The sequence below is a fragment of the Ostrinia furnacalis genome, unplaced genomic scaffold, assembly GCF_004193835.3.
Source record: "Ostrinia furnacalis isolate ACB-3 unplaced genomic scaffold, ASM419383v2 OfSCF0816, whole genome shotgun sequence".
Taxonomy (NCBI): domain Eukaryota; kingdom Metazoa; phylum Arthropoda; class Insecta; order Lepidoptera; family Crambidae; genus Ostrinia; species Ostrinia furnacalis.
Window position 1 is genome coordinate 19,064 of NW_021131055.1, and position 25,377 is coordinate 44,440.

The 25,377-nt window shown below is 36.3% G+C and overlaps 1 protein-coding gene across 1 annotated transcript in view; it reads right to left on the reverse strand.

Moving 5' to 3' along the window:
* Nucleotides 1-25,377, reverse strand: part of LOC114350205 (metastasis associated 1-like) — a gene marked incomplete at its 3' end in the record, with an annotated part of 66,369 nt that overhangs the window by 16,292 nt on the left and 24,700 nt on the right. The window contains exon 3 of the mRNA XM_028300912.1: nucleotides 19,725-19,832. Within this exon, the coding sequence (XP_028156713.1) occupies nucleotides 19,725-19,832 (108 nt within the window). The remainder of the gene's footprint in view (nucleotides 1-19,724; nucleotides 19,833-25,377) is intronic.

The window sequence follows — 25,377 nt, forward strand, 5'->3', positions numbered from 1 at the left end:
ACGAAAACAAGAAAAAAACAATACTACCACAACAAACAATTTTTGCAAATCTGGGGGCACGGCAGTGCCCCCACCAAGTCGAGCAAAAAAGCGGCACGACCGTACCATCCTTTTCTCGAAGCAATTCAGGCCATTTTCGACTGCCTGTAACTTCGTTGTGGATAAAACTAGAAGGCTGAATTTTCATTAGCTATGCAGGCATTGTAAAGACACGGTACATTTAAAATTTCATTCAATTTGAACCAGTATTTTAAGAATTATAACGGGTCAAAGTTACTTAATTTTGTCACTCACTGACTGACTCACTGACTGACTCACCGATCATCAAAATTCTAAGGCACTTCTAGCAGACCTAGAAGCTTCAAATTTGGAATATAAGTAGTGTTTGGTGTATGAATCAAGGAAAAACTAAAATATTTGGGAGCACGGTAGTGCAACCACCAAGTCGAGTAAAATTTTTCAATTTCGGTCCAGTTTTCTAGATACATAACTGCTGTCTACAAAATACAAAAAGAAATGAGATTTGGGGGCACGGTAGTGCAACCGCCAAGTCGAGAAAAATTTTTCAATTTCGGTCCAGTTTTCTAGATACATAACTGCTGTCTACAAAATACAAAAAGAAATGAGATCCCATCAAAAACAATACTTGTCAAAAAAAACCAAGTCTCGCAACTCAGTTGTTCTACGGTAAAAAGTTGTGAGATCCATGTAATACCTACCAAGTCCAGGCCAGGAAATCTTTAACGTTTTACATAAATATATTGACTTGGCCATCGCATGAAAACACGTGTAAATTAAATTATTTAGTGCGATGGCCAAGTACATATATTTTTGTAAAACGTTAAAGATTTCCTGGCCTGGACTTGGTATTACATGGATCTCACAACTTTTTACCGTAGAACAACTGAGTTGCGAGACTTGGTTTTTTTGACAAGTATTGTTTTTATTGGGTAATACTTAACCTATAATAACTAATCAAAACCACAAATCGTTAACTCCTTAAGCCGCTGCTGCTAAGTAACAAATTTGAAAAAAAAAAAAAATAGCTTTTAATATGAACTTCAATCTGTTACAGTTATTGTAAATACTGGTAAAATTAAAAGTACATAGTTCTAAAGTTTACTAGTTAACGTTTAGAATCTAAACAATAACAGTCAAATTAAGTCTTATTCTAACCACAATGCTGCAAGCAAAGACAGCGGAACGCATAGGATGCTATAAGTTGTTGTTGCTACAAAACTTACAAACCAATTTAAAAACAAAATTTACAAAGTAACATTTTCTCAAATGTAATTAACTACATGGATAACCCAAAAACATTTATTTTTAGTCAAAATAACGTAAGATCAATACTCAATCATTTATTGCTTTATCACATTAGCTCTTACAATCGTAGTGGGTTTGCTTTGCGCACAGGACAATAAAATAAAGCAACTTGTTAGAACTGTAAAACGAGACGAATTCTAGCAAAAAATAATATAGCTAACCAAGAAATAACAGCAAAAAAATCATTTAATGTGACCATAAAATAGCTCTACATCGTAACATTCGCAGCCAATTTTTTTACTACGCGATAAGGTGTGAATCATTCCTAGTCATATTCAAAGGCTAGACAAGTCAGGTAGGGTTCCTTCAGAAACCTTACTAAAGTACGTTAGATATTAATTTCTAGTCCAATCATACGTCAGAAACCTACTTATGAAAGGCATGGATGCATTAACCGATTGCCAATTATTATTTTATCTAACTTTTAATTAAATATGTAATCAATCACGGGTGGACTTTGTCGCCGAATGAATTTCATGTTTACCAGCTATTTGCTAATGTGGCTGACCGCATGCATGACAAACACGAATCGAATTTATTAAAAAAAAGTAATGTAATAGTGATTATTCTAACAACATCTTTCACAAACCTAAGACTGAACTTATTTCTGTTACAGAACATACCAGAACAGACGCTATGGATTTACGTTTTTATGTGGGCCACACCACGCCGCTTATTCAGTGCTTTTAAGGCCATGTTCACAGCGCACAGGCGGAGTTTAAAGCGTAGCGGAAAACCGATTCATGTACGTATGAAAAAGTAAAGGCGCAAGCGGAATTCTGGCGCTTTGCACTGATTTGGCGCTAAAATGATAATATCAGTTTTCTCCCACAAACTAATAACATTTTGCGGTATAGAAGCGATTTTGCTCTAATACTACGGAAAAATGAGAAGTTATAAATGAAGTTTAAACTTATTCCAAAATAAGCGTAAAAGTTACGCCTGAAAATGAAGAGTAAACGCTGAAAACAGCTGTGATACTTGACTTGAAATTTTCAGATAGTTGATTTTGTCCGCTCACGCTTAGCACTAATTTACTCGCTACTCTACTGTGCGGGTACGAGTACGAGCACTAGACCTGTATTATGGAACATCACTCAACTATGAATCTACTTTCAAGAATAGGTTCTAGACTGTGATTTGTCAAAATATTTCAAATCAAATAAATATTATTAAGGAGTTCAATAACTACAATAAAGAACATTACTCGCGTAAACAGTCCCTTCTTTTCTTCAGTCAGGTGACAGGAAATTTTTGAGTGAAACAACAGAGCCAATGAAATCTGGGAAAATAGAATTTCATATACTATTATTGTAATTCGGCGAGCAAACAATGAACAATGATTAGACAATATTAGGAAACTGATCAATATCATGATAAGTGATAACGAAATTGCCCTATGTTTCATAATCTTTCACGAGTTAGCGGCAGGTAGTACCTGCCAAGAATAGAACGGAACCTCGACTCTTGCACCTTTAGGTAATTGTCTAGCTAAACTTAGGGGCCCTGACACAGATTATGCCTTGCATGAAAGCTCAAATTCGTTCGGTATGCTAAATTGAGGGTTCTCGAAAGAACTATAGAGCTTTCATATGTATGTACAAATGCCCGACGGATAGATCGAAGACTGTAAAGTTTGCGGGAGCGGAACACCTATAGTTTGTAAAACAGAACCTAAGTATGTAAATAAAAAGAATATTATCTGTACGGACGACGCGCCAACTCAAGGTCAACACAGTGTCACATTGTACACATAATACCAAAGCGAATAAAATACTTTTCTTTAAAATGTTAACATTGTAACAAAAACATCTAGATTCGCGATTGTAGATTTGAATTTGGTCTGTTTGGGGTATAAAATTTATTTTTGAAGTACCTAGTAATTTGTTTGCGATTGCGGTCAAATACCTGCCTTGTCTTACATAAAAAAAAATACACAAACACAACATTAAAATTTAACCCAACATTACATCGAAAATATGCATAAACCGAGGTATCTTGTAACTCCAGTTAGTTTTGGTTTCAGCTGCAAATCCTGTAATATCGTGATGTAGGACAGTTATTCTGTATTGTCTTCACCGTCCATTGTAGCACGCATTTAATTTCTTGGAGAAAGCTATGTTAGCATACAGACAAATGACTTCCAGAGCCTTTCGAATTTTTCATAAATATGTAATTTTCGGGTAATCGACACCAAAGATGTTAAATTCAGATCATGAGGCGGAGTCTTCAGAATATCAATGTGTCCATAAATAACACCTCCGGTTGTCTTCATATGAATTTCAATTGGTTTTATGACACCGTTATATTCAGGATCTAACCGGATAGGTCAATCTTACCAAGTCTGAAAAATAAATATTGCCGAATTTAAGACTAGAATTGCCTAAAGCGTTTCTTCACAAGAAGTGTTTGTTTGAAACATGAGCTAGAATTCTTTGAGAAATAAATATTATATGGGATTCTGCGAAGGACTGAGTTCTCGAATTGGTCATCCATACTATTCGTCGTATACATACTACGGGCAGCTGCAGGTGGACATGCGGGTAAAAATAGGCTGCATGTTGGTAATTAATTTAACAATAATTTTGTTGATGTAAAAACTACCGAGTTTTTTATTTATCTGAGAAATGTTTTTTTTTTTTTTATCCACAACGAGGAAGCTCTTGGCCTGTATCTCACCTGATGGTAAGTGAGGATCAGGCCGAAGGTGGAAGCGAGCTTCACCCGGAATCCTCAACCACGGAGGAACTGGCTATCTTACCTCTAACTGCCGGAACACAACAATGCTGTTAACATTGTTGTTATGGCGACAGACTTAGGTAAGATGGTGGTAGCTAGCCAGGCGGACTTAGAACAAGCCCTACCACCAACCAAACCGAACAGAAAAATCTGCCCCCACTGGGAATCGAACCCGGGACCTCTGCGTCTGAAGCAGGTGGTCTTACCACTAGACCACAGAGGCGGTTAGTAATGTAATATTCTCGTATCATCATCATGTATTGCGGCCAAACAATGACCTTTTTATGCAGATTTTTTAAACTTAAAGACTCTCCACTTTGATCGATCTAAGCCGGGAGTAAAACTTTCTTCGTTATGAGGTGGCAGGGCAGAGTTGACTTTATAACGTTTATTTAAAGACACATTCTGTTAGTAGTGGTGTATATTCAGGAGGAGCATAACAATTTACCGCGTCCTTCTAAAATAAATCGTAGATTGATGGTCAGCACTTGCATTTTGAATAATATTTTGTGATCGAGCAACAAGTTGTAGGTCCCCCGCGTTGGTCGCAATCGTATTGAAATACGCAATATTAAATCGCTGTAATAACGTTCATTTTATTTTCCGCGGTGTCCCACATTACCCACATATCAAAAATTTATCACACTATAATACGGCGCTAATTTATTGGCACATTATTAAACTATGCACTTTGGTGACATTAGCGATTAGCATATAAAACGAAATGTCTTTCTGTTGTAGTTTCATAAAGTTATTTATTTGTAGGCAATAGAAACAATATTCGTACACTGGCAAATCAAAGTTTGCACTGCAAAGTGCAAAGGTACCTCTAGTTCTTTTTCGCGAGGCATGGTGGGCGGTCAACATTTTCTATTTAAGGCCGGGTAACAGAGAAAATGGCGAAAATGAGGTTTTCATTTTTCATTTTTGAGGTACTAAACAGTAAAATAAAAGGCTAAGATTTTTTTTGGGCATAGTTGAGGATATTTTCTAGGGCTATTAACGGATGGAAACACGATTTGATGAAGTTGACTCGATAGAATAAATTCCCAAAGTTACCTCTATTCGTTTTCTAATAATGGTTTTATTTTTAAAATAAGCGATTTGAGATTCTGAATCTTTTACTAAACTAAAGTTCAGAAATAACTTGAGGGCTTTTAACGGATGAAATTTTTATATTGCGTCTTATTTAGTTACTATGTTAAAAAATGTGGAAAAAATCGCCCATGACGGCTTGGACAATCTCAATCAGTCGCGCGGTGGCGCTTACGGAGGACGGACGCGTGCCAGTTTTTTGGCCGTGACAGTTCTCGATTTGTCAATATTTTTGACAATGATGACTTTGATGAGTCACAGTATAATAATACCAGTGTTACTGGAGAAAGCTAAAATTTTTGATAATTAAGAATTCTGAATTTTGTCTACCTATTGAAATTTAAATCGTTGGCATCCTTTTAAACTAAGACTCTACTCATGATACATTCCTCAAATATGAGACAAAACCAATGAGTTAAAATTACATTTTAATAGTACCTACATACAATCGTCTTCACTCTTTAGAAGAGCACACTGACACAAATAAATAATAAAAAATTAGGTCAGTGGGTCAAATATAGGGGCAGCTGCACGTCACTGAAAGACGATTCTGTTTACTCGGCATCTGGGCTGGAGAACATGAATCCTTGCTTACAGATGCAGATGTAAATAGAGTTATAATTGGACAAATTTTACATGAAATGTTTAACAGAACTCAGTTAAAAGACACATACATGGAATACCAATAAGGTTGCGGAGGGAAAGCTACCTATTATAAACTAGCGGCCGCCCGCGACTTCGTTCGCGTGGACCTCGTTTTACCCCCGTTAGATATGATGTTTTACCTCATTTTACCCATGTTGATAGATGGCGTTTCACGGTTTCCCCCGAATGAATATTTACGAACGTCATACCGTAGTTTGTCCAGTGCTGTAGATTTTAACCAATGACGATAGATGGCGCTTTTAGACACGTCTTATTTATTTATTGAAATTTATTTGCCACATATCGTCATAATGTTAATCTGGGTTATAAACAATAATACTGTAAAGTTTCAACAAAATCCGTTCAGTAGTTTTTGCGTGAAAGAGTAACAAACATCCAGACATCATGACATCCAGACATCCAAACTTTCGCCTTTATAATATTAGTAGGATATTTCACAATCCAAACTAATATTTACTATTTAGCATTTACTTACAGTAAATATTAGTTTGGATCGTGAAATATTTAAAATAAAAAAAAGAATAAAACAAAATAGGGTTTCAAATTACCTATCTATAATCTAATATTATAAAGAGGTAAAGTTTGTGTGTTTGTATATTTGTTAAATTGTAAGGGGTAATCTCGGGATCTACTGAACTGATTTTAAAAAATCTTTCACCAATAGAAAGCCACATTATATCTGAGTGTAATAAGTTATATAAAAACCAAAAAATTCCACGCGGGCGAAGCGGCGGGCGGAAAGCTAGTTTATTTATAATTATGTAAGAGCATAATTATTAAAGTCGAAGTCAAACATTCTTTATTTGTGTGGACCTATATTAACGAGAGATTACAAGAGATTACAAGGCGTCAAATATTTCAAGAAAAAAATTAAAAACTATTATAAAGCTAAATTTTGCTCTCATGGAGCCTTTACCTACTCTGACAAATTAAGACTTAGAGAAGAAACTAATAATAAAACTATTTAACTGTCCTGCAATGAAAAGCTTGATCGGGTACAACACCTCAAGTTATTTCAGAACTTGATTTCATTAAAAGACTCCGAATATCAAATCGCTTAGGTATCTAAAGTCAAACGATTCTGAAATGTCAAGTGGACTAATGAATAACCCATTAAGATAGTAGCGCCCTCCTGTCAATGACATACCTGGAACGATAGAGTTTTGAACAACTAATAAAAATGCTTTGTCCTAAATGACTGACGGATATCGTAGAGACCTGAAAGTTGGAAGGTGTGTTCTTTTTATGACGTAGGCATCTCATAAGAAAAGATTTTCCGAAATGGGGTCATGAAATGAAGGGGGTGAAAAAAGGGGGCAAAGTTTGTATGGGACAAAGTGATTCCTTGGTTCAATCTACTTGAAATTTAGTTTAACAATACCTTAATATAATTCATGAAAGACGTGTGGAACGGGTAGAAAGTAATTTTGGCAGTCATTTTCTTCGAAGTTGATATCAATACTACTTAGTGCCTTTGATTTAATTACTTTTTATTTTTACAAGTGTTTGAAAACTCCATTTCAGATTGTGTTCAATGTCAAGTGAAATCTCAAATTGAAATGTCTCAATCTCAATGAGGAGACTCTGTATTTATTCCTAGAATTCCCCAAACACCGTCAAATTACCCTTTCGAATTCAAGACAGTGCAGTTTCCCATCAGTCTGCTTCGTAATGACTATAAACAAAGCTCAAAGTCAAACTCTAGGGACCTCTGCTTAAACTCCCATGAGTGCACAGAGGTACGCAGGTAACCGCGTGTGATGCTTATAGCAATTTTCGATAGGTACAGAACCCCGTACATACGTCATACATATTATAGAAAGAAAACACCCAGACCAATACAAACAAATATGTTTCTGCAATTTTAGTATGATATTTTTATTTATTAATAAACAAAGAGACTGAACAAAATTGATGCGTACCTATACTGATTAATGTTATTAACCACATGCAAAGCTTCGTGAATTGCAACAACTATAATTAAATTTATTATCCAAGCTCTAAATAATCGCTACTAAGAGTAACTTATCATAAAAAAAAATTCCAATCGCTCAAGCTCCCAAGGGCCTACCGATAGGTCGGGTGACGTAATCTTGAAATTCTTTAAGCCGGCGCAGAACTTCCAGAAGGTCGGGCGACGCCACGGCCACTTTGAACAGTGTTTACTTCTGCAGTTATATTTTATATTTATTCGATTCTAGAATATATTCCCAAAAAGTCTGAAAGGTGTTTTAATTTGTATCACTTGGATATGATTTCTATTAGAAAGTGTTGTAAGTGTGACGCTTGAAGGGAAGGAAGTCAACCTAACCTAACCAACTGCGTATTTCTATACTGTGTAGCTGGAAATTGTGGCGGGAGCTCTTTGACGCGCTGTTTTCGGCGAAGAATTGCGCGCGCAGATTTTGACAGCGCGAAATACCTACTTTAGAAGAAATACCAAGCCTTAATGTTGTGTTACTTTGCTTAGTATGAAATTCAGTCAATGAAAGATGCATTTTTTGATAAATCATTAACTTCAGTAAGGGTAGGCTGGTAGCAAAAGAGTCCAGGACTTCAGAAAAATGGCGTCTCTGTTCATTATGAATAAGAACAACCAGTGAGTTTTCAAGTTCCGTGGTAGTCAAATCCGTGTTATGTTCACAGTCGTCCCTTTTCTTTTTCAAGTTGCCGATGAACCGAAGGCACCATGCGAAAACACGCAGTGACGAGTTTGAAGAAACGTCCTAGCTTTACTTACAAATAATATAAGCCTACCGTCAATAAACTAGTTTAGTTTAAATATTACCAGGAACGGACAATAACTTTATTCTACGTACGTATACGTAAGGTTTATCTTTAGTTTTATTACTATATACTAAAACCAAGTTTAATACGGTTGTTTTATTACTAAAACCAAGTTTAATACGGTTGAATAATTATGCGATTCGTTTTTTCCTGAATAATTTTCCTTATGTTTTTGTAGTAGGTAACAGATAAGTATGGACTACGTGTAATTTCCTAAATTAAAACCAACTTACATTCTAAGGGCAACATAATGCTATACTAGCGGAAGCACGCGACTATGTTCCTGATTATGATTCAAATATCAGGCAACTAAAACGGAGTCCGCGTCGGACTACCGATTTGGTTGGTAGTTCGATTCCCGTCGTTCACTGGACTACCGGTAACTCAATCAGACACAAGCATAATTTATTTTTTGTTTGAGGGGTTAACGGGAGTATCAGAGAGTAATGTGTGAAATACAAATAAATAACTATACTTACGAGCAAAAGTATGGAATCACCCCTTCATGTTCCGAGCGGTCTTAAGAACTGAATGACTATATGTATTGTATTATCTGTGGTATCAATTTTAAGTTTATAATTATCTCCTTTAAAATGGTACCATTTTTATTGATCTTCTATTAGTCATTTAGTTCTTATGATCGCTCGGAATAAATAGGGTGATTCCATATTTTTGCTCGCGAGTGTACTTACATATTTAACAAAAAAAAAACATTAATAGGTTTTAAATTTTAAGACAAGGATAAATTTCGCATGTCGCCTTAGTCCGCATCGCGTTTTCCAAGGCCTATTAAAATGATAAAGTTATTAATAACTATATTGTACTTCCAACCAGGGTTCGAGGATATATATCAAGGGATATACAGTGTGTCCGGGCATGTAGTGATCAAACTTTAAGGGCGTAATCTATGGACAATTTTGTCGGTGAAAATACTTTAAATTTGGGGCTTGACCCATTTCTCGCATATTTACAAGGATTTAAGTTTTTAATTTTAAGTTTTCACCTCTTCCTTCAAAAACAAGTGATAGCGTGGGTAACTTAACATTAATAAGCAAATATTTTATATCATGCGATAGCCAATAAAATTATCTACTAGTAGAAGTAGAAAACAGACACAAGTTTCATACATTTTAAGGGAGTAAGAATGGATTTAATTAGAAATAAACATGATTTTTTTCACATCTTTTTCAGTTATTTCCTAACACAAGAAAAACCAGGTCGTTAAGGTATGTTTTATTTGCATTGTATTATTAGTATTTGAGCCATTCTACAAAACGAATGTAAATTTATTAGTCTACGTCTATTAGTTTCGACGTAATTGTTGAACAGAGATACCCATTCCCAGCGGTTTCCATAGTAATCGGAATAGGTTGTGTGATTCTTTCAGGCAGTGCATTTTCGCATGTCGCGTGCGCTATGGAAACCGCTGGGAAGGGGTATCTTTGTTCAACAATTACGTCGTAACTAATAGACGTAGACTAAAAAATTTACATTCGTTTTGTAGAATAGCTCAAATGCTAATAATAAAATGCAAATAAAACATACCTTAACGACCTGGTTTTTCTTGTGTTGGGAAATAACTGAAAAAGATGTGAAAAAAATCATGTTTATTTCTAATTAAATCCATTCTTACACCCTTAAAATGTATGAAACTTGTATCTGTTTTCTAATTCTACTAATAGATAATTTTATTGGCTATCGCATGATATAAAATTTTTGCTTATTAATGTTAAACTACCCACGCTATCACTTGTTTTTGAAGGAAGAGGTGAAAATTTAAAATTAAAAACTTAAATCCTTGTAAATATGCGAGAAATGGGTCAAGCCCCAAATTTAAAGTATTTTCATCGATAAAATTGTCCATAGATTACGCCCTTAAAGTTTGATCACTACATGCCCGGACACACTGTATATCTTGATATACAGGGTGGCCAAAACAGTGAGGTCTAAAAGAAAAATTTAGATTCCTTACATCAAGGTGTACCTAAATCACCCCCATGTATATAATACGATTGTGCTTAGTTTAGGAGATAGAGTTAATTTTGTGATATTTTAAAATTTTATGACCTTGTAGGCTTTAAACATTTTTATCTTTTTTTTGGGTTGACTTTTTTCAGATTTCTTTTTTTCGACAGATTTGTTATTAATTGCAGATGTTTGAAAAAAATAATCAACTTCCTATCTTTGATTTAAGATACAAAAGTTTTGCTAGAAACATTAAAATTATGCTTTTATCAGAACACTATCAAATTTTCAACTTAAAAGTTTAAGTAAAAAAAAGAACTTCCATAGGTCCAAAACCATTTTAAAAACTGCGCCGTTTCCTGAACATTCATAATAATACAAAAAAACATGTACTTAATGGGCCACTATTTCCTGTAATCGGTCCACTAAAGTGGTAAGTCGGAGATTCTGTTACATGTTTTTGACTTTCTTAGAGTTAATTAATATTGGGAATCCTCTAAGTTTACATTACGTAGAACAGATTTAGAGCAGTAACTGGACAGAAAATGTTTTTATTCTCAACGAGGAAGCTCTTGCCCTTCATCACACCTGGTGGAAACTGATGATTAGGCTGAAAGTGGAAGGGAACTGCAACTACAAAGGAACTATGGCTTCCTACCTCCAAATTCCGGAATACATTGTTATTTTAAGTAAGTTTTAATGAACATAAACCAAATATCCCTCCTCCTTCTTCTCACTGTAGTAGGTATTTCAAGGGTAATAGTAAAATGTAACAACTGCCTCTGTCTTCAAGTGGTAAGAGGTAAGCTTCAGAGGTCCCGGGTTTGATTCCCAGTGGCGGTGAAATTTTATGTTCGGTTTGGTTGGTGGTAGGGTTTGATCTAAGTCTGCCTGGCTAGCAAGTATTTTCCTAAGTCTATCACTATAACAATAATGTTAATAGCATTACTGTATTCCGGCATTTGGAGGTAGGAAGCCATAGTACCTCTGTAGTTGAAGTTCCCTTCCACCTTGAGCCTAATCATCAGTTTCTACCGGGTATGATGAAGGGCAAGAGCTTCCTCGTTGAGAATAAAAACATGTTCTGTCCAGTTACTGCTCTAAATCTGTTCTACGTAATGTAAACTTAGAGGATTCCCAATATTAATTAACTCTAAGAAAGTCAAAAACATGTAACGGAATCTCCGACTTACCACTTTAGTGGACCGATTACAGGAAATAGTGGCCCATTAAGTACATGTTTTTTTGTATTATTATGAATGTTCAGGAAACGGCGCAGTTTTTAAAATGGTTTTGGACCTATGGAACTTCTTTTTTTTACTTAAACTTTTAAGTTGAAAATTTGATAGTGTTCTGATACAAGCATAATTTTAATGTTTCTAGAAAAACTTTTGTATCTTATATCAAAGATAGGAAGTTGATAATTTTTTTCAAACATCTGCAATTAATAACAAATCTGTCGAAAAAAAGAAATCTGAAAAAAGTCAACCCAAAAAAAAGATAAAAATGTTTAAAGTCAACAAGGTCATAAAATTTTAAAATATCACAAAATTAACTCTATCTCCTAAACTAAGCACAATCGTATTATATACATGGGGGTGATTTAGGTACACATTGATGTAAGGAATCTAAATTTTTCTTTTAGACCTCACTGTTTTGGCCACCCTGTATATCGGATATACAGGGTGTTTGGCGCATCGTGTGCCAAAATAATTTGGCGGATAGAATGGGTCATTTCCTATATTTTCAGCCCCCATAACACGTTCCATGGCAGGCGGCTACTTTTAAATTAATTTTTTTAGTAATTTCACCAAAATACCCAAATCGCATCATTTAATTTCGATTTAAAAAAAAATTACCAGGCGTAGCCTCAAAGTAAATATTTTGTTTTGACGTACATTGATGTAGGGTTACATCAAATCTAAATTTACTGGCAAATATCATCTAGTTTTTTTTTAATTCAGCTTTAAAGTTTTCCGAAAAGTTAAAAATGGACTGAACATTGAAGTTTACATGGCTATAAAAAAATAAATAAAAGAGATAGCGATCTTCGGATTTTATCAAAACTTCTCAAGTCTATCCCCATTCAAATGGTATACTAATCTTGTTTAAATAATAACAAAAACTTCACAAATTCCTTAAATTAGTGCATTGACTCTACTCGGACTAATTTGCGAAATTTGTGTTTATAGGCCCTTTTTGTGTGAATAGCACGTTAAACACCTAACAGGTAAAAATTATTAATCTTATGCAATGTAAAAACCTTTTCCCTATCGTTTTTCAATGTGGATTTCTTGAATTTGAGGACGAAAATAATTATTTTGATCGTTTATTAATTATTACAAATTTAGTTCAAAATGTCCGCCTCGGCAACGTATACACTCACGACATCTTCTTCTAATTTCGACTGTTGTCGTATGCGGCAACATTTATCTTTTTATTACTACAAAGGCGTTTTTTATTCGTTGTTGTAGTTCTTCTATTGTTTGAATCCGTTACGTACACCAGTTCTTTAGCTCGTCCCCAGACGTAAAAATCTAACGGAATTAGGTCTGGGGAACATGCAGGCCACTGTATAGGGCCATCTCTTCTAATCCACGAGTAGAAAACGCCTTTGTAGTAATAAAAAGAGAAATGTGGCTGCATACGACAACAGTCAAAATTAGAAGAAGATGTCGTGAGTGTCATACGTTGCCGAGGCGGTCATTTTGAACAAAATTTTGGAATAATTAATAAACGATCAAAATAATTTTTTTCGTCTTTAATTTCAAGAAATCCACATTGAAAAACAATAGGGAAAAGGTTTTTACATTGCATAAGATAAATAATTTTTACCTGTTAGTGTTTAATAACGTGCTATTCACACAAAAAGGGGCTATAAACACAAATTTCGCAAATCAGTCCTAGTAGAGTCAATGCACTAATTTAAGGAATTTGTGAAGTTGTTGTTATTATTTAAACAAGATTAGTATACCGTTTGAATAGGGATAGACTAGAGAAGTTTTGATAAAATCCGAAGATCGCTATCTCTTTTATTTATTTTTTCATAGCCATGTAAACTTAAATGTTCAGTCCATTTTTAACTTTTCGGAAAACTTCAAAGCTGAATTAAATAAAAACTAGATGATATTTGCACGTAAATTTAGATTTGTTGCAACCCTACATCAATGCACGTCAAAACAAAATATTTACTTTGAAGCTACGCCTAGTAGTTTTTTTTTAAATCGAAATTAAATGATGCGATTTGGGTATTTTGGTGAAATTACTAAAAAAAATAATATAAAAGTAGCCGCCTGGCATGGAACGTGTTATGGGGGCTGAAAATATAGGAAATGACCCATTCTATCTGCCAAATCATTTTGGCACACGATGCACCAAACACCCTGTATATCCGATATATATCAAGCCGGTTTTAATGATATATATCAACTTTTAAAATTTGTTACTGTATTTGTACTTTTTGACATAAGATTTTTATTTTTTAAGTTCAATTTGCCGTATTTCAAAGAAATTTTATGTTTTTGCTTTATTTCTCTGATTTTAAGTTTTAAAAACATTAAAAACATGTTTATGTAACACTTATGCAATAGTATTCATGAATAATACAATAAAATAATAGTATGGCTTTCATACAAAATTGATATATATCAAAGTTGATATAAATATCCGATATATATCATAAATATCCGATATTTTGATATTTATAATAAATATCGGATATTTTCGAACCCTGCTTCCAACGTCCACCAGTTACCAGGTACTTAGTAATCTATCCTTTATTTATGGCTTATGGTGACAGCGCGACGGATTAGCAGAACAATTGAGTAAATAGACGGTAATATTCCGCGGCAGAAAAAAGTAAGTCTCGCGGTCGCGGTAGACAGAGTTAATTTAAAAGTGATAAATTTGATGTCAAGTTTAATACCACACCCCTGTGATCTAGTGGTTAGTCTGAACTTAAGTCCTGAGTTTGATTTCCAGTTAGGCCAAACAATGTATAATGATTCTCCTCTACTATGTTAGGTAACGTACCCGAGCCTTGAATCAACCTAATTGTCCGAAAGGTGATTCTGGACTTCAGACAATATGTGCCGTCAGTCAACATTTCTTTTATGTTAATTGTAAGGGTTCATTAATATTTACGAATCGGATTTTTTTTTCAAATTAATAATTAATACTAGGCAATAAGCAGTATACCCGATTCTAAGAATCGGTCGACCTTCTGTATGTTTGACTAGCTACTTCAACAATTTCTGTAACAAGTTGCGCAAGCGCAGCACAAGTACAAGTGCGGTTTGTTTATTTGCTTTCCCTGTCAACTGTACAATACGCAGCTTTCGTTACAAATCTGAATGTAAGCATGACGCTACCAGACCGTCGTCGTTGAAATGAGCGAAATTAACGTTTATACCCCGTTAGTTAGTTGGCAAGCTGACTTGAACCTTAAGCCACGGTGTATAGGTGCATCTTTCCGGTTCAGATTCGGGAGTCCCGCCATAAACGGTGCTGGAATCTCGATTATTATGCATACGTTTTGTTAGGAATAAATGATAACAGAGTTTATTGTGTTCGGGTTTATTGATGGCAGTGTCAACGGTGGAGTTGGCGGATTGTTTGGCGCTGGGTGTCGGAGGCGCGGTCCTGCGGCGAGCGTAATGAGAGGCCGCGGTGCAGCGGCCGGCGGGGCGGGCGGGCGCGCGGAAGGAATGCGTCGTTTTCGCATCGGGAGAAACGAATGCGTTTAAGCGTCGCGGGTACACAATGGCGGCGTGACGAGATCCGGTTCGCGGGCGGCGCGGGGGCAGGGGCGGGGGCTCTAATCGATAGCCGGCGAGCGACGGCCGGGCGACTGCGGCGCATAGGTGACAGCTCGGGCCCAATCAAATTACCGGCCGTGGAGGAGAGCTGCAGTGCCACGCACGCCGGAGAAACACAAGCCGCCGCCGCCGCCGCCCGCCGGCCCCGCGTCCTCCGCCGCCGAAACTGCATCGACAAGCCTCTATTGTCCGATACACCACCGCCTCACATGCGCTTGCCTATGCAACACATTGACGGATAGTCGTCACTTATCACGCCGCCCGATACGCGGCCGCCCCCACATAACCCCCCTTTGTACGGCTCCAATTTGTTCTCTGTACATAGTCTAGGTAGCAAGTCCGCTCAATCTATGTGCGTTCGATGCATCGACTCTACCTTAACATACACAACAGCGTTGCCAGACGTCCCGATTTTGGCGGGACAACCCGATTTTTAAATCAAATTTAAATGTCCCGCGCGGGACAGGCTCGGTCCCGCTTTTCGGAGAGAGACACTCACTTCACCAAACTATTGTTTGAAACGCCATATTATTCTAAAGAATAAAACATTTTTAATTTTATTCTTTTTTTATTCTAAAGACGAATTTAACGATAGAGTAAATCTGATTTAAAATATTATTTTTTTGTTAAAATACATTTTCTATGGCTACTTTTGCTATATATTGTCACGTAAACGTAATTTTAAGTCAAATAAAAAGATAAATATTTGAAAACCTTTGTTTATACTATACGTTTTTTTTACTATGTCCCGCTTCTGATGGAAGAGTCCCGCTATTTTCACTCAAAAAGTACCAAAGTCCCGACTTGGCGAAAAAAAAAACTGGCAACGCTGATACACAAACTCACTCGCACGCAGGGAATAGTTAAACTTTATATTATTGCAAAAGTAAAAATGCACCTGCGCTTGCACATGCCTTGTTATATCACTAACATTATTAAATGAGCAACATTACCGGACAAAAAAGAAAGCTGCTATAAATATATCAACACTTCAGTTTCTGTGTTCAATAATATACAGAAACTTTGAATTCATTGAAATTATTTGAAATCCATCTCCTATGGAATCAATGGAAAAGCATTTACAAGAGAAAACAAAATTCACTCAGAAATTATTTATTATGATACAATCGTCCCATTACAGTTAACCAGAATGAAATACAGAAACATAAAATGAAGTCTTTGAAATGGATGTAAGCAGAACTATAAAGAAAATCTGATAACTCGAGCCGCTGGTGGCATGAGGTATAAAACAGGGAAACAAAGAACTTTCTTTTTCTCGCAACAAATATCTGGAATAGCGTCAATAAGTATTTATGCAAACTACGCATTGGTAATTTTGGGGAATGTACGAAAAACGTGACTAGACATCCAGATCCAGATATTTCAAGTAATAAGGGTCGGCGCACACTGCGAATGCGAATGGCGCGCGGTGGCGCCAGCCACAATCGCAAACACAAGTCGAATGGGTAGGATTTAAGATCCGAATAAAAGTATGTTGCGTATTTTCCCTAAGCACCACTGAATAAAATTAAGTTGATGAAATGTAGAGTTTCATATTGTACAGTCAGCGTCAAACAGTTCGTGACACCCAAAGTGGCCAAAAAGTTGAGGGCATAACCTTATAAGACGTGTTGCAAACTTTTTGGCTACTTTGGGTGTCACGAACTATTTGACGTTGACTGTACTGTAGATTTTATTTTACGAGACAAAAAGAAAGGATTATAGCCTAGGCGCAGACCACCGACTTTTAGTTGGCCGATAAATGGGCCCTGATTGTAATTTGTATGAAAAATCGGCCGATACCAAATCGGTGTAATTTGCGCACACCATATTAATATGCACACGCATACCAACTAAAATAGGTGGTCTGCGTCTAGGCTCAAACCTCATAATACGAGTATCATAACTATTGCCAACTGTAGAAGTATATTGACACTAAAAGTTTTGTAAGGACCAAACGACATCAATCACGTTCAAAGCGGTTTTACGTTATTGCGGATGTTGAGGGAACGAGACATCTACGAGTTTCATGGCTGAGTATTGGTGTACGCGCATCTAATTATAGGTTATTCCACCCGCGTACCACACAACAGATCCACGTTCAACCATTAACGACCTGTGCACGAATGTACATGTAGCTCTGCATATAGCCGCACTATGTGCATACGCAGCCGGTATGTATACAGAAATGAGATGCAACCGTCACGCGCAATGAACTCTACACGGCCGGGCCAAAGTTTGCCCCAAAAATCACATAGCGTTTTGTAACAAGCATCTGCTAAGTTAATATTAACCCGAATTTTCCCCTTGTTTGGGGACTAAGACCTTTAAATTTTTTGAAAATTGTAATAAAATACGAAATGTAAGGAAGGACACTAATATTTAAAAGCGTGTTTCAAAATACAACTCTACGCGTGCAAAGCAGCGAGTAAAAGTGCTCTACCATAAAGCGACAATAAAATAAATATCTGAGAGTAAAAATGAGTCTTGACATTGAGAACTGAATCGAGGTAACAATATTGCGTAAAAGATAATGGTGCCGTAAAGTTTCCACAAATCGATTGTACGCGTGTAGCAAGTATGAAGCTTACTGGATGTATACTAAAATAAATATCGCTTATACATAGGTAGGTAATGAAGTGGTCGCCGCAATTAAATCCATGACATCATACCCACCATGCGTGCCGCGATGGGAAATAAAAGTACAATTCAATCAACGTGGCTGAGACGTCACTTGATATGGTGTAATAAACGAATTAATTAATTGCTTTGACAATGATCCGACGAACATACCTAGCTGACGGATAAAATATGACGAAGGTTTTCACTATGAAATTGTGTTGTCGCCAAAAAGCAATACTTGGTAAAAAAATTTCACACAGGCATGTAAGCGTGTTGTCAGCTCAAAGTATAAATAATATCGTTAAAATCGCGTGAAAATAATATTTTACTTGGTATTTTATTATTGCTCCTTGCAACTATTGAGAAACCCAAGGCATCTGTGTCATACCGAACCGGCTACTGACGGCTTAGTTTTGCAGACCTGTTTAAAACTTTTACTTGAGATAATTTTCTTCTTAGGTTTTAAATAGATATTTAATATTATCTTTATTTTACCCATTTGAAACAATGGGATCATAAATGTGGGATATTTGCTGAATAATAATAGTTAATAGATGTAACGCACATAAGGCAGAGCAGACTCAGGCAGTGTATGACCTGACCGCCACTGAAAGCAACTGAAAACAACGGACTTCAAACTACAATGCCCTTTGCAGTTGTGGATTCGAGTCCCAGTTGGGGGAAAACGTTAGTGTAGTGTAATGTAGGTAGAGCATAGATGTTCCACAGAGTCATGGTCATTTCATAGTATAAATAATGCATAACGAATTATTTACATAACACACCATTTTGGTTGGTAAAATAAAATTTTGTAAGATAATCTTTTTTGCTCAGCAGTGCAGCAGTGGTAATAATTAGGAAACAATAGGTTGCAAAACACAAAAAAATCCATAATAAAGAAACATAATCAAGCATTCGCTCAAGTTTTATACATAGTACGAATATAAACTTGGAAAAATAAAAGTATGCAAAAACAAAAGTTCAATAAGAAAACAAATCTTTTGATATTGTTTTACGTAATCACATTTTCGTAATAGAGATGTAGACAAATGGTCCTATAAAACGAAATTTTGCATGCCAATAAAGTTTCTGAAGAATACCTTTAAAGATCGAATTGTAAGCATTATTGTAGAGAACATATCCTTAGCAAATAATTACATTGACTTGGAAATGACGTACGTGTAGTCCCTTTTGTTTATTGTCACCTTGTTTATGTGGTTTCTCTACTGTAGTTCTATGAAGATGGTTCTGAAGAAAGTAATATTTATGTTTAAAAGTTCGACTTTTTTATTATTTGTAAGGAGCTTGTTAACTGCCTTAAAATCAATGGGTGTTGAACAATGCGTAGGTATGAAGGTCAAGGTTATAGGTTAGCATTTCCATAGAAAATCTATGTAAACCCATGATTCAGCAACAGCGTTTTTACAACTCATATAAACTGCCATAGCATTTTACTTTTATGACAGTTTATGTGTGTATTTTACACCGGAAAAATAGATAAAGGAGACTACTCTAGTATGTGCTAATATTTTAGAAGATTCCCTAACAAATCAAATACTAATAAGGCTACTAATATTCATGAATGTAGATTGTAGAGTTTGGGTTATAAAGTTTACATAATTATTAAATTTTAGGTTTGTTAATCGTTCCTCACTCTACATTCATCAAGATCTTTGCTGTAACATTCGTATAGCAAGTACAACTTACCTAACGCAGGGTCTAGGACTGCTTGTGCCGCCTGTTCTTCGCCTACGGGCGTCTTAAGGCATATTTTTTTGAGTTTCATTGCAACTGGCGAGTCTTCTGACTGGGCCACTGTAACAAAAGACACAGGTTAAAAACAATATAAATACTATCGGAAGAAACATTAAACATCACGGTGCAGTGTAAAAATAAACTGGTCAACCACCTTTAACGTAAAAGAAAAATCCGTTTTACCGCACCTAGGGCTGCCACCAATACTTTCATAAAGGACAATGACCAAAAGTGGTCCAAATGTCCACCACTAATGAGACCTATATTGGCTTATAGTCCATTAAATAGAGATAAACTTTCAGTATGGGACGAAAAAAAAATAAGCTGTCAGTAAAAAGTTATGACTGTTTGAAAAATTGTAGTAGTTTACGCGCTAATCTCAGGAACTACTGGTCCGATTTGATAAATTCTTTTTGATATGGATAGCTCATTTATCAAGGATGGTTCTAGGTTATATAACATCACCCTACAACCAATAGGGGCGGAGCAGTAAAGACAAAATATGTTGTAAAAATGGGAAATATTATTCAAACTATTTTCACGCCAAAGTTGTAGGCACAGCTAGTTTATGATATAATTAAATTCATCTATAACCCCGCGCCATATGCGACATGACACAACATGCGTAGATTAGTCCAAAATGTGCAATGGATACAATGATATCAAGAACATTTTTCGGATGAAAAGGTAAAAAACATGACTTTTCATTCAGTCATAACTTTTTACTGACAGCATATTTTTGATTGCGGTTTGGTTATAATGAATCAGTATTTAGTAGACTATTTTACTACATAGGTCTCGTTAGTGGTGGACATTTGGACCACACTCCATACATTTTTGGTCATTGTCCTTTTAGACAAAATATACTATTAAAAAGTATTTTCCAAAATGATAATGATGAACAGAAGGAAATAAACTTTAAATTATATCAAAATTCATTATATCATTACCAAGCGCTTAAATCATATTTTCGGCTCATAAATTCAAGAGAATTCACCAGTTATTTTTTGGCCAAGGAACGAAAAAAAAAAATTACAATTTCACGTCAGATTTTAAACATTTTCACTACATTCTAAATTCCGAACTATTACAATCGCGTGTTAACGTTAAGCAGTATAGTTTACGGTCTATAACAATATGATTAATTGAACATAATAAATAATAATAATAATGATGATGATCATATAGGTCTAAAAAATAAATAACTAAAGATACTGGTAAACATTGTGCTTTATACGTGTATGGTAACGAACTTACAAGGCAATCCTACGTGTATCATACGAAGCGGGGAAACAAAATATACTCAACATCAAATAAACCGCACCTTCCGCGACGCGAACTTTAACGATTTTCTTCTGACACAATCATGGTACCCTAACAATATTGGTGTTATTTGAAAGCCCAATAAATATCCTTAAAGAAAAACACATTTAATTTCTTAATAAATGATTAACATATACCATAAATGTGACTTGAAAAAATACCTCACTTTGGGCCCACCTATGGGATCAATTAGACCAATTTTTATGGTTATAAAACCAAATAATGATTTCACGAGTCCTCTTTAACAGATGGATAGCAATTAAATCCAACTTAACAGTTTTATAGCCATAAAAGTTGGCTCTAGCGTAACTACCTATTTTTTGAAGAAGTGACTCTGGATCCTTCTAAAGACACATTTTTGGGGTTAAAACCTTTCCTTTAATGAAATGAAGGTTAGAACTAGGCTTTTCAATGGTACCAATATTGGTAGGAAGTGGGGATGCATACGTTTGAAAATGCTTGTCGCGGGTGGTGCGATTTATTTGACGTCGAGTGTAGATAAATGTGATTGGTCGGTGCCATCGATGATCATCATAAAGAAGTCATGATCATCATCATCATCAGCCAGTTCAATACCGCAGGACTTAAGACCCCAGGAACCCGAAAAGTCTCAAAAGAGTCTCAATATCTCCCTCTTTGAAATGACGAATCCTGCGGTTTACCAATGACATCAATGTAGTAGATTTGACATAACAAGACTCCCTGCGGACTATACTTTGGTTGGCTTCCAATTTGTATGACGAATCGGCCGATACCAAATCGGTGTAATGTGCGTACTTCCATACATGTTCATACTGATTAACATCCCGACCAAACTATCGGCCGACGAAAAGCCTGTAGAGTATGCAGGGACTTACACATTTTTACTGCAATAAAAGCTCCTATTACATCCACATAAGATGCCACATCCATTATCTTGTATGTACGGACTCTACATTTTATTAAGTCGGATTTTGCGAAATACATTAATTAATTAATTCTAAAATTAGAGCCGATGCGGCCTTTACCTCGTTACATTACTCATTGTACCATCAGATACATTGTCTTATCAATTTTTCCGTGAATTTGATAACCTCTTTGACACTATCTAAAAACATCATATGTGATGTATGAGAGTTACGACGTAATTATCTACCTATACTGTATTATGACAAGTGTTTCATATCGTTGTGGGAAACAATGTATTCCTGGATTTAAAAATCAATTAGCCTTACTTACAAGTACATTTATAAGGCATTATTTAATTAGAATCTGATTCTTTTCCTTCTACCGTGTGGGTTTATAACAACTAAGACTTAATGAGCCGCCATAGCTGAAATAAACTTGATTGTGTAACATAATTTTACCTCAAATGATAACATTTGAAACTCTAACTAGCTATTATATTAATTAGTGTTCAGTTTTGTAGTTCAAATGAATGCTCGTTGCAAGCTTTTGGTCGAATGCTTTTGATGAAATATTTTTCTCCTAATTGATTCTGGTTCAGGTTAAAATGACTCTGAAGCATGCCATGAAGAAATTTATAACGATAAAGGCATAGCCACACCTTCTCTTAAAAAAACTCGCACACAACGATTAGCTGACGTCAACAATTTATTCGTAATAGCTGGGTATGCATCGGCATTGTTGGTAGAGTCGCTCAGTTTGCACACAAATACTATATTGAACGTAGTAACATCGAATTATCGTTATTAGTACAAACCACGCTATGTTTTCCTTGGAGATAATAGTGCTATTAATCTATAGTTCCATGCGGACACATGTTCCTACTGCGGTTGACCTTTAAATTAATTAAGTGAAGCAATATTTGAGTTTTTGTAAAACAATTATTTTTTTACTTCCTCGATACTTTTCAATAATCAATACTTCTTCATAGGAGGACGTCCGGCACTGTTTTCTACGGATCATTGTTAGATTTCATTTCTTTTGACCCACGGTCAGTTTTCCAAAATTTGATTATGCATATCGGACCTCATCCCCAGATTAACTAAGCAGGTCCTCAACAACTAGGTGCAACTTGCCGGAAACAACAGTTCACTGAAAGTAGAGTCGTGCTGTGCATTATAGGCAATCAGGAAATGTATAACTGGTAAATGGTGGTTGGTGACGTTATTGGTGCAGCGACCTCGAAATTAAACTAATGCCCGCTACTATATCTAGAATCTAGCTGAAAGGCTGGTGGGATAGTGACACACAAGCAAATGCTCTTCAGCAGCCATTTTCAGTAAGGCCCTTTTCACATGTCCCGGTTGCCGGCTATCCGGCGCCGGGTACCCGGTGGTGAAGTGTATGGGCATGCCGGATTAATTACGCCGGAACATGTGAAAGCTACGTACCATGCCCATACACTTCACCACCGGATACCCGGCGCCGGTTAGCCGGCAACCGGGACGTGTGAAAAGGGCCTAAATGTGCTTTTAAACGAAGATGATGGCACATAGCCCTTGCATCTTTGGGATCGCCATTACAATATAAAATGCAAATATGGACAGTGGACACGATGTCGTCAGCCTCCGGTCGAAGGCAAGGACTATACTTTTCTGTTCACCTCTAGAGAAACGGTAGTGAGTTTCGGCGAATTTGATTGTAATTTTATGGAATAACGCATGGGCACGTCCTTGATAATTTATTCACCCAACACGCACGTGGAATCTATAGGTTAATGAACTTGCCCAAATATTAAATTTGATTAACTTCATATCTTCATCCAAAATAAGGAGCTTCTATTATCTCCTTTATGAATTAAATTCGAGGATCAATATCGACATATTTTATAGTCGTGAATTTTTGTGGCACTTGGCGACCCTACAGTCTGAGCTTGAAGACAAACTGTTGCGCATCTTCTTCATAAAGTGGGACCGAGATCGAACCAGTGACCGAAGTGTTTTATTATTTAACACTCAAGCTCCAACGCGACGTCAATCTGCTGCGGAAAAAATTAACCATTCATTGCTTAACACAGAGCCAGGTGCATCAGGTAACTTACTTAACTTATTTGTGGAAAGAAGATTTCTAACTAATGTAGGATTGCATTGGTTTTGTTTTATATCATGTCGCACAAACAAAACTACATTACCAATCTTACGTGAAAATCGGGTTGGAAACAAGATTCTTTTCAAATTATTCATTACAACAGTTTCATAACCGGAGAGTAAGAATTTCATTACATGTCTTAAAATGCATGAGACAGGTAAATGACACAATTACGCAAAATTTAGCCTTCTAGAGCTGGCTACATCATAAGTGTCGATCACAAAAAGATAGGATAAGTAGGATGTGGAAAATCAAATGTTACGTTTTTCACAAACATAGCGGTAAAAGATAGTTACGGTTGATTTGTATGAAACATGATTATTAGAGTATTTCGGAGAATCTTATTTTAATTAGCCCTGAAATAAAAGAGCCCTATCAATCCCAAGTCAATGACTTATGTTAATCCTTTGATATTGTAACGTGATTATGAAAAAGAAATTAATTTTAGTAAGTACATATTGTTTAATTCGACTAAAACAAATTAAGCATTCGCAGCATCGGGGCTATTGGACTGGACATGACCGCAATGAGTCAGCGCGGACGCAACGATGCGATGTTCTTTATTTACTCTCCACCATGTTGTTATGTTAAAACGAGATTAACTCTACCAGACGGCTCGCTCTAGTCATTGACCGATCAGGTGTTGCATGCGAGTAACACATCGTATAAGGCAAATCCCGCGTATTTGTAATATTTGTATACCATTAGAGCGTCATCTCGGCGGATTAGTGCAAGGCGGTGTCATTACATATGCGTCGCGAACGATGTCGCTAGTGTGTCGCGGTTGCGTTGCCGGCAGGTGCAAGCGAGGCTGCACGCTGCGCCGCGCGGAGGCTGCGGCCGCCCTCGTGCCGCGCCACCCTCCCCCACCACCCCCTACCACCCGCACGCCATCTTAACAAATCGATAGGATATGACTGTTCTCCACTTCGCGGGTGCGACTTTTGGGCGCGGACAAAATGACCCCTCTTGATTGCGTAACGCTGGCCCGAGGAAACAATGGACCAGATCGTGCGTGATCGCACGGTCCGCGGCTAAGCATGTACAGTGCGAAAAGTTTCGATTTCATCATATAATGATCGTATCGTCATTGACACATGACTCTACGATTATGTTACGACAATGTTTACACAAGTCAATGGGACATAGCTCGAGTGCAATCGATAGACAGGCTGGCAAGATTGCTTGGGGGCCGGCTTTGTTTACAAACATTCTAAACTTGGCAAGTGCAAATGAAAATATCATTGCT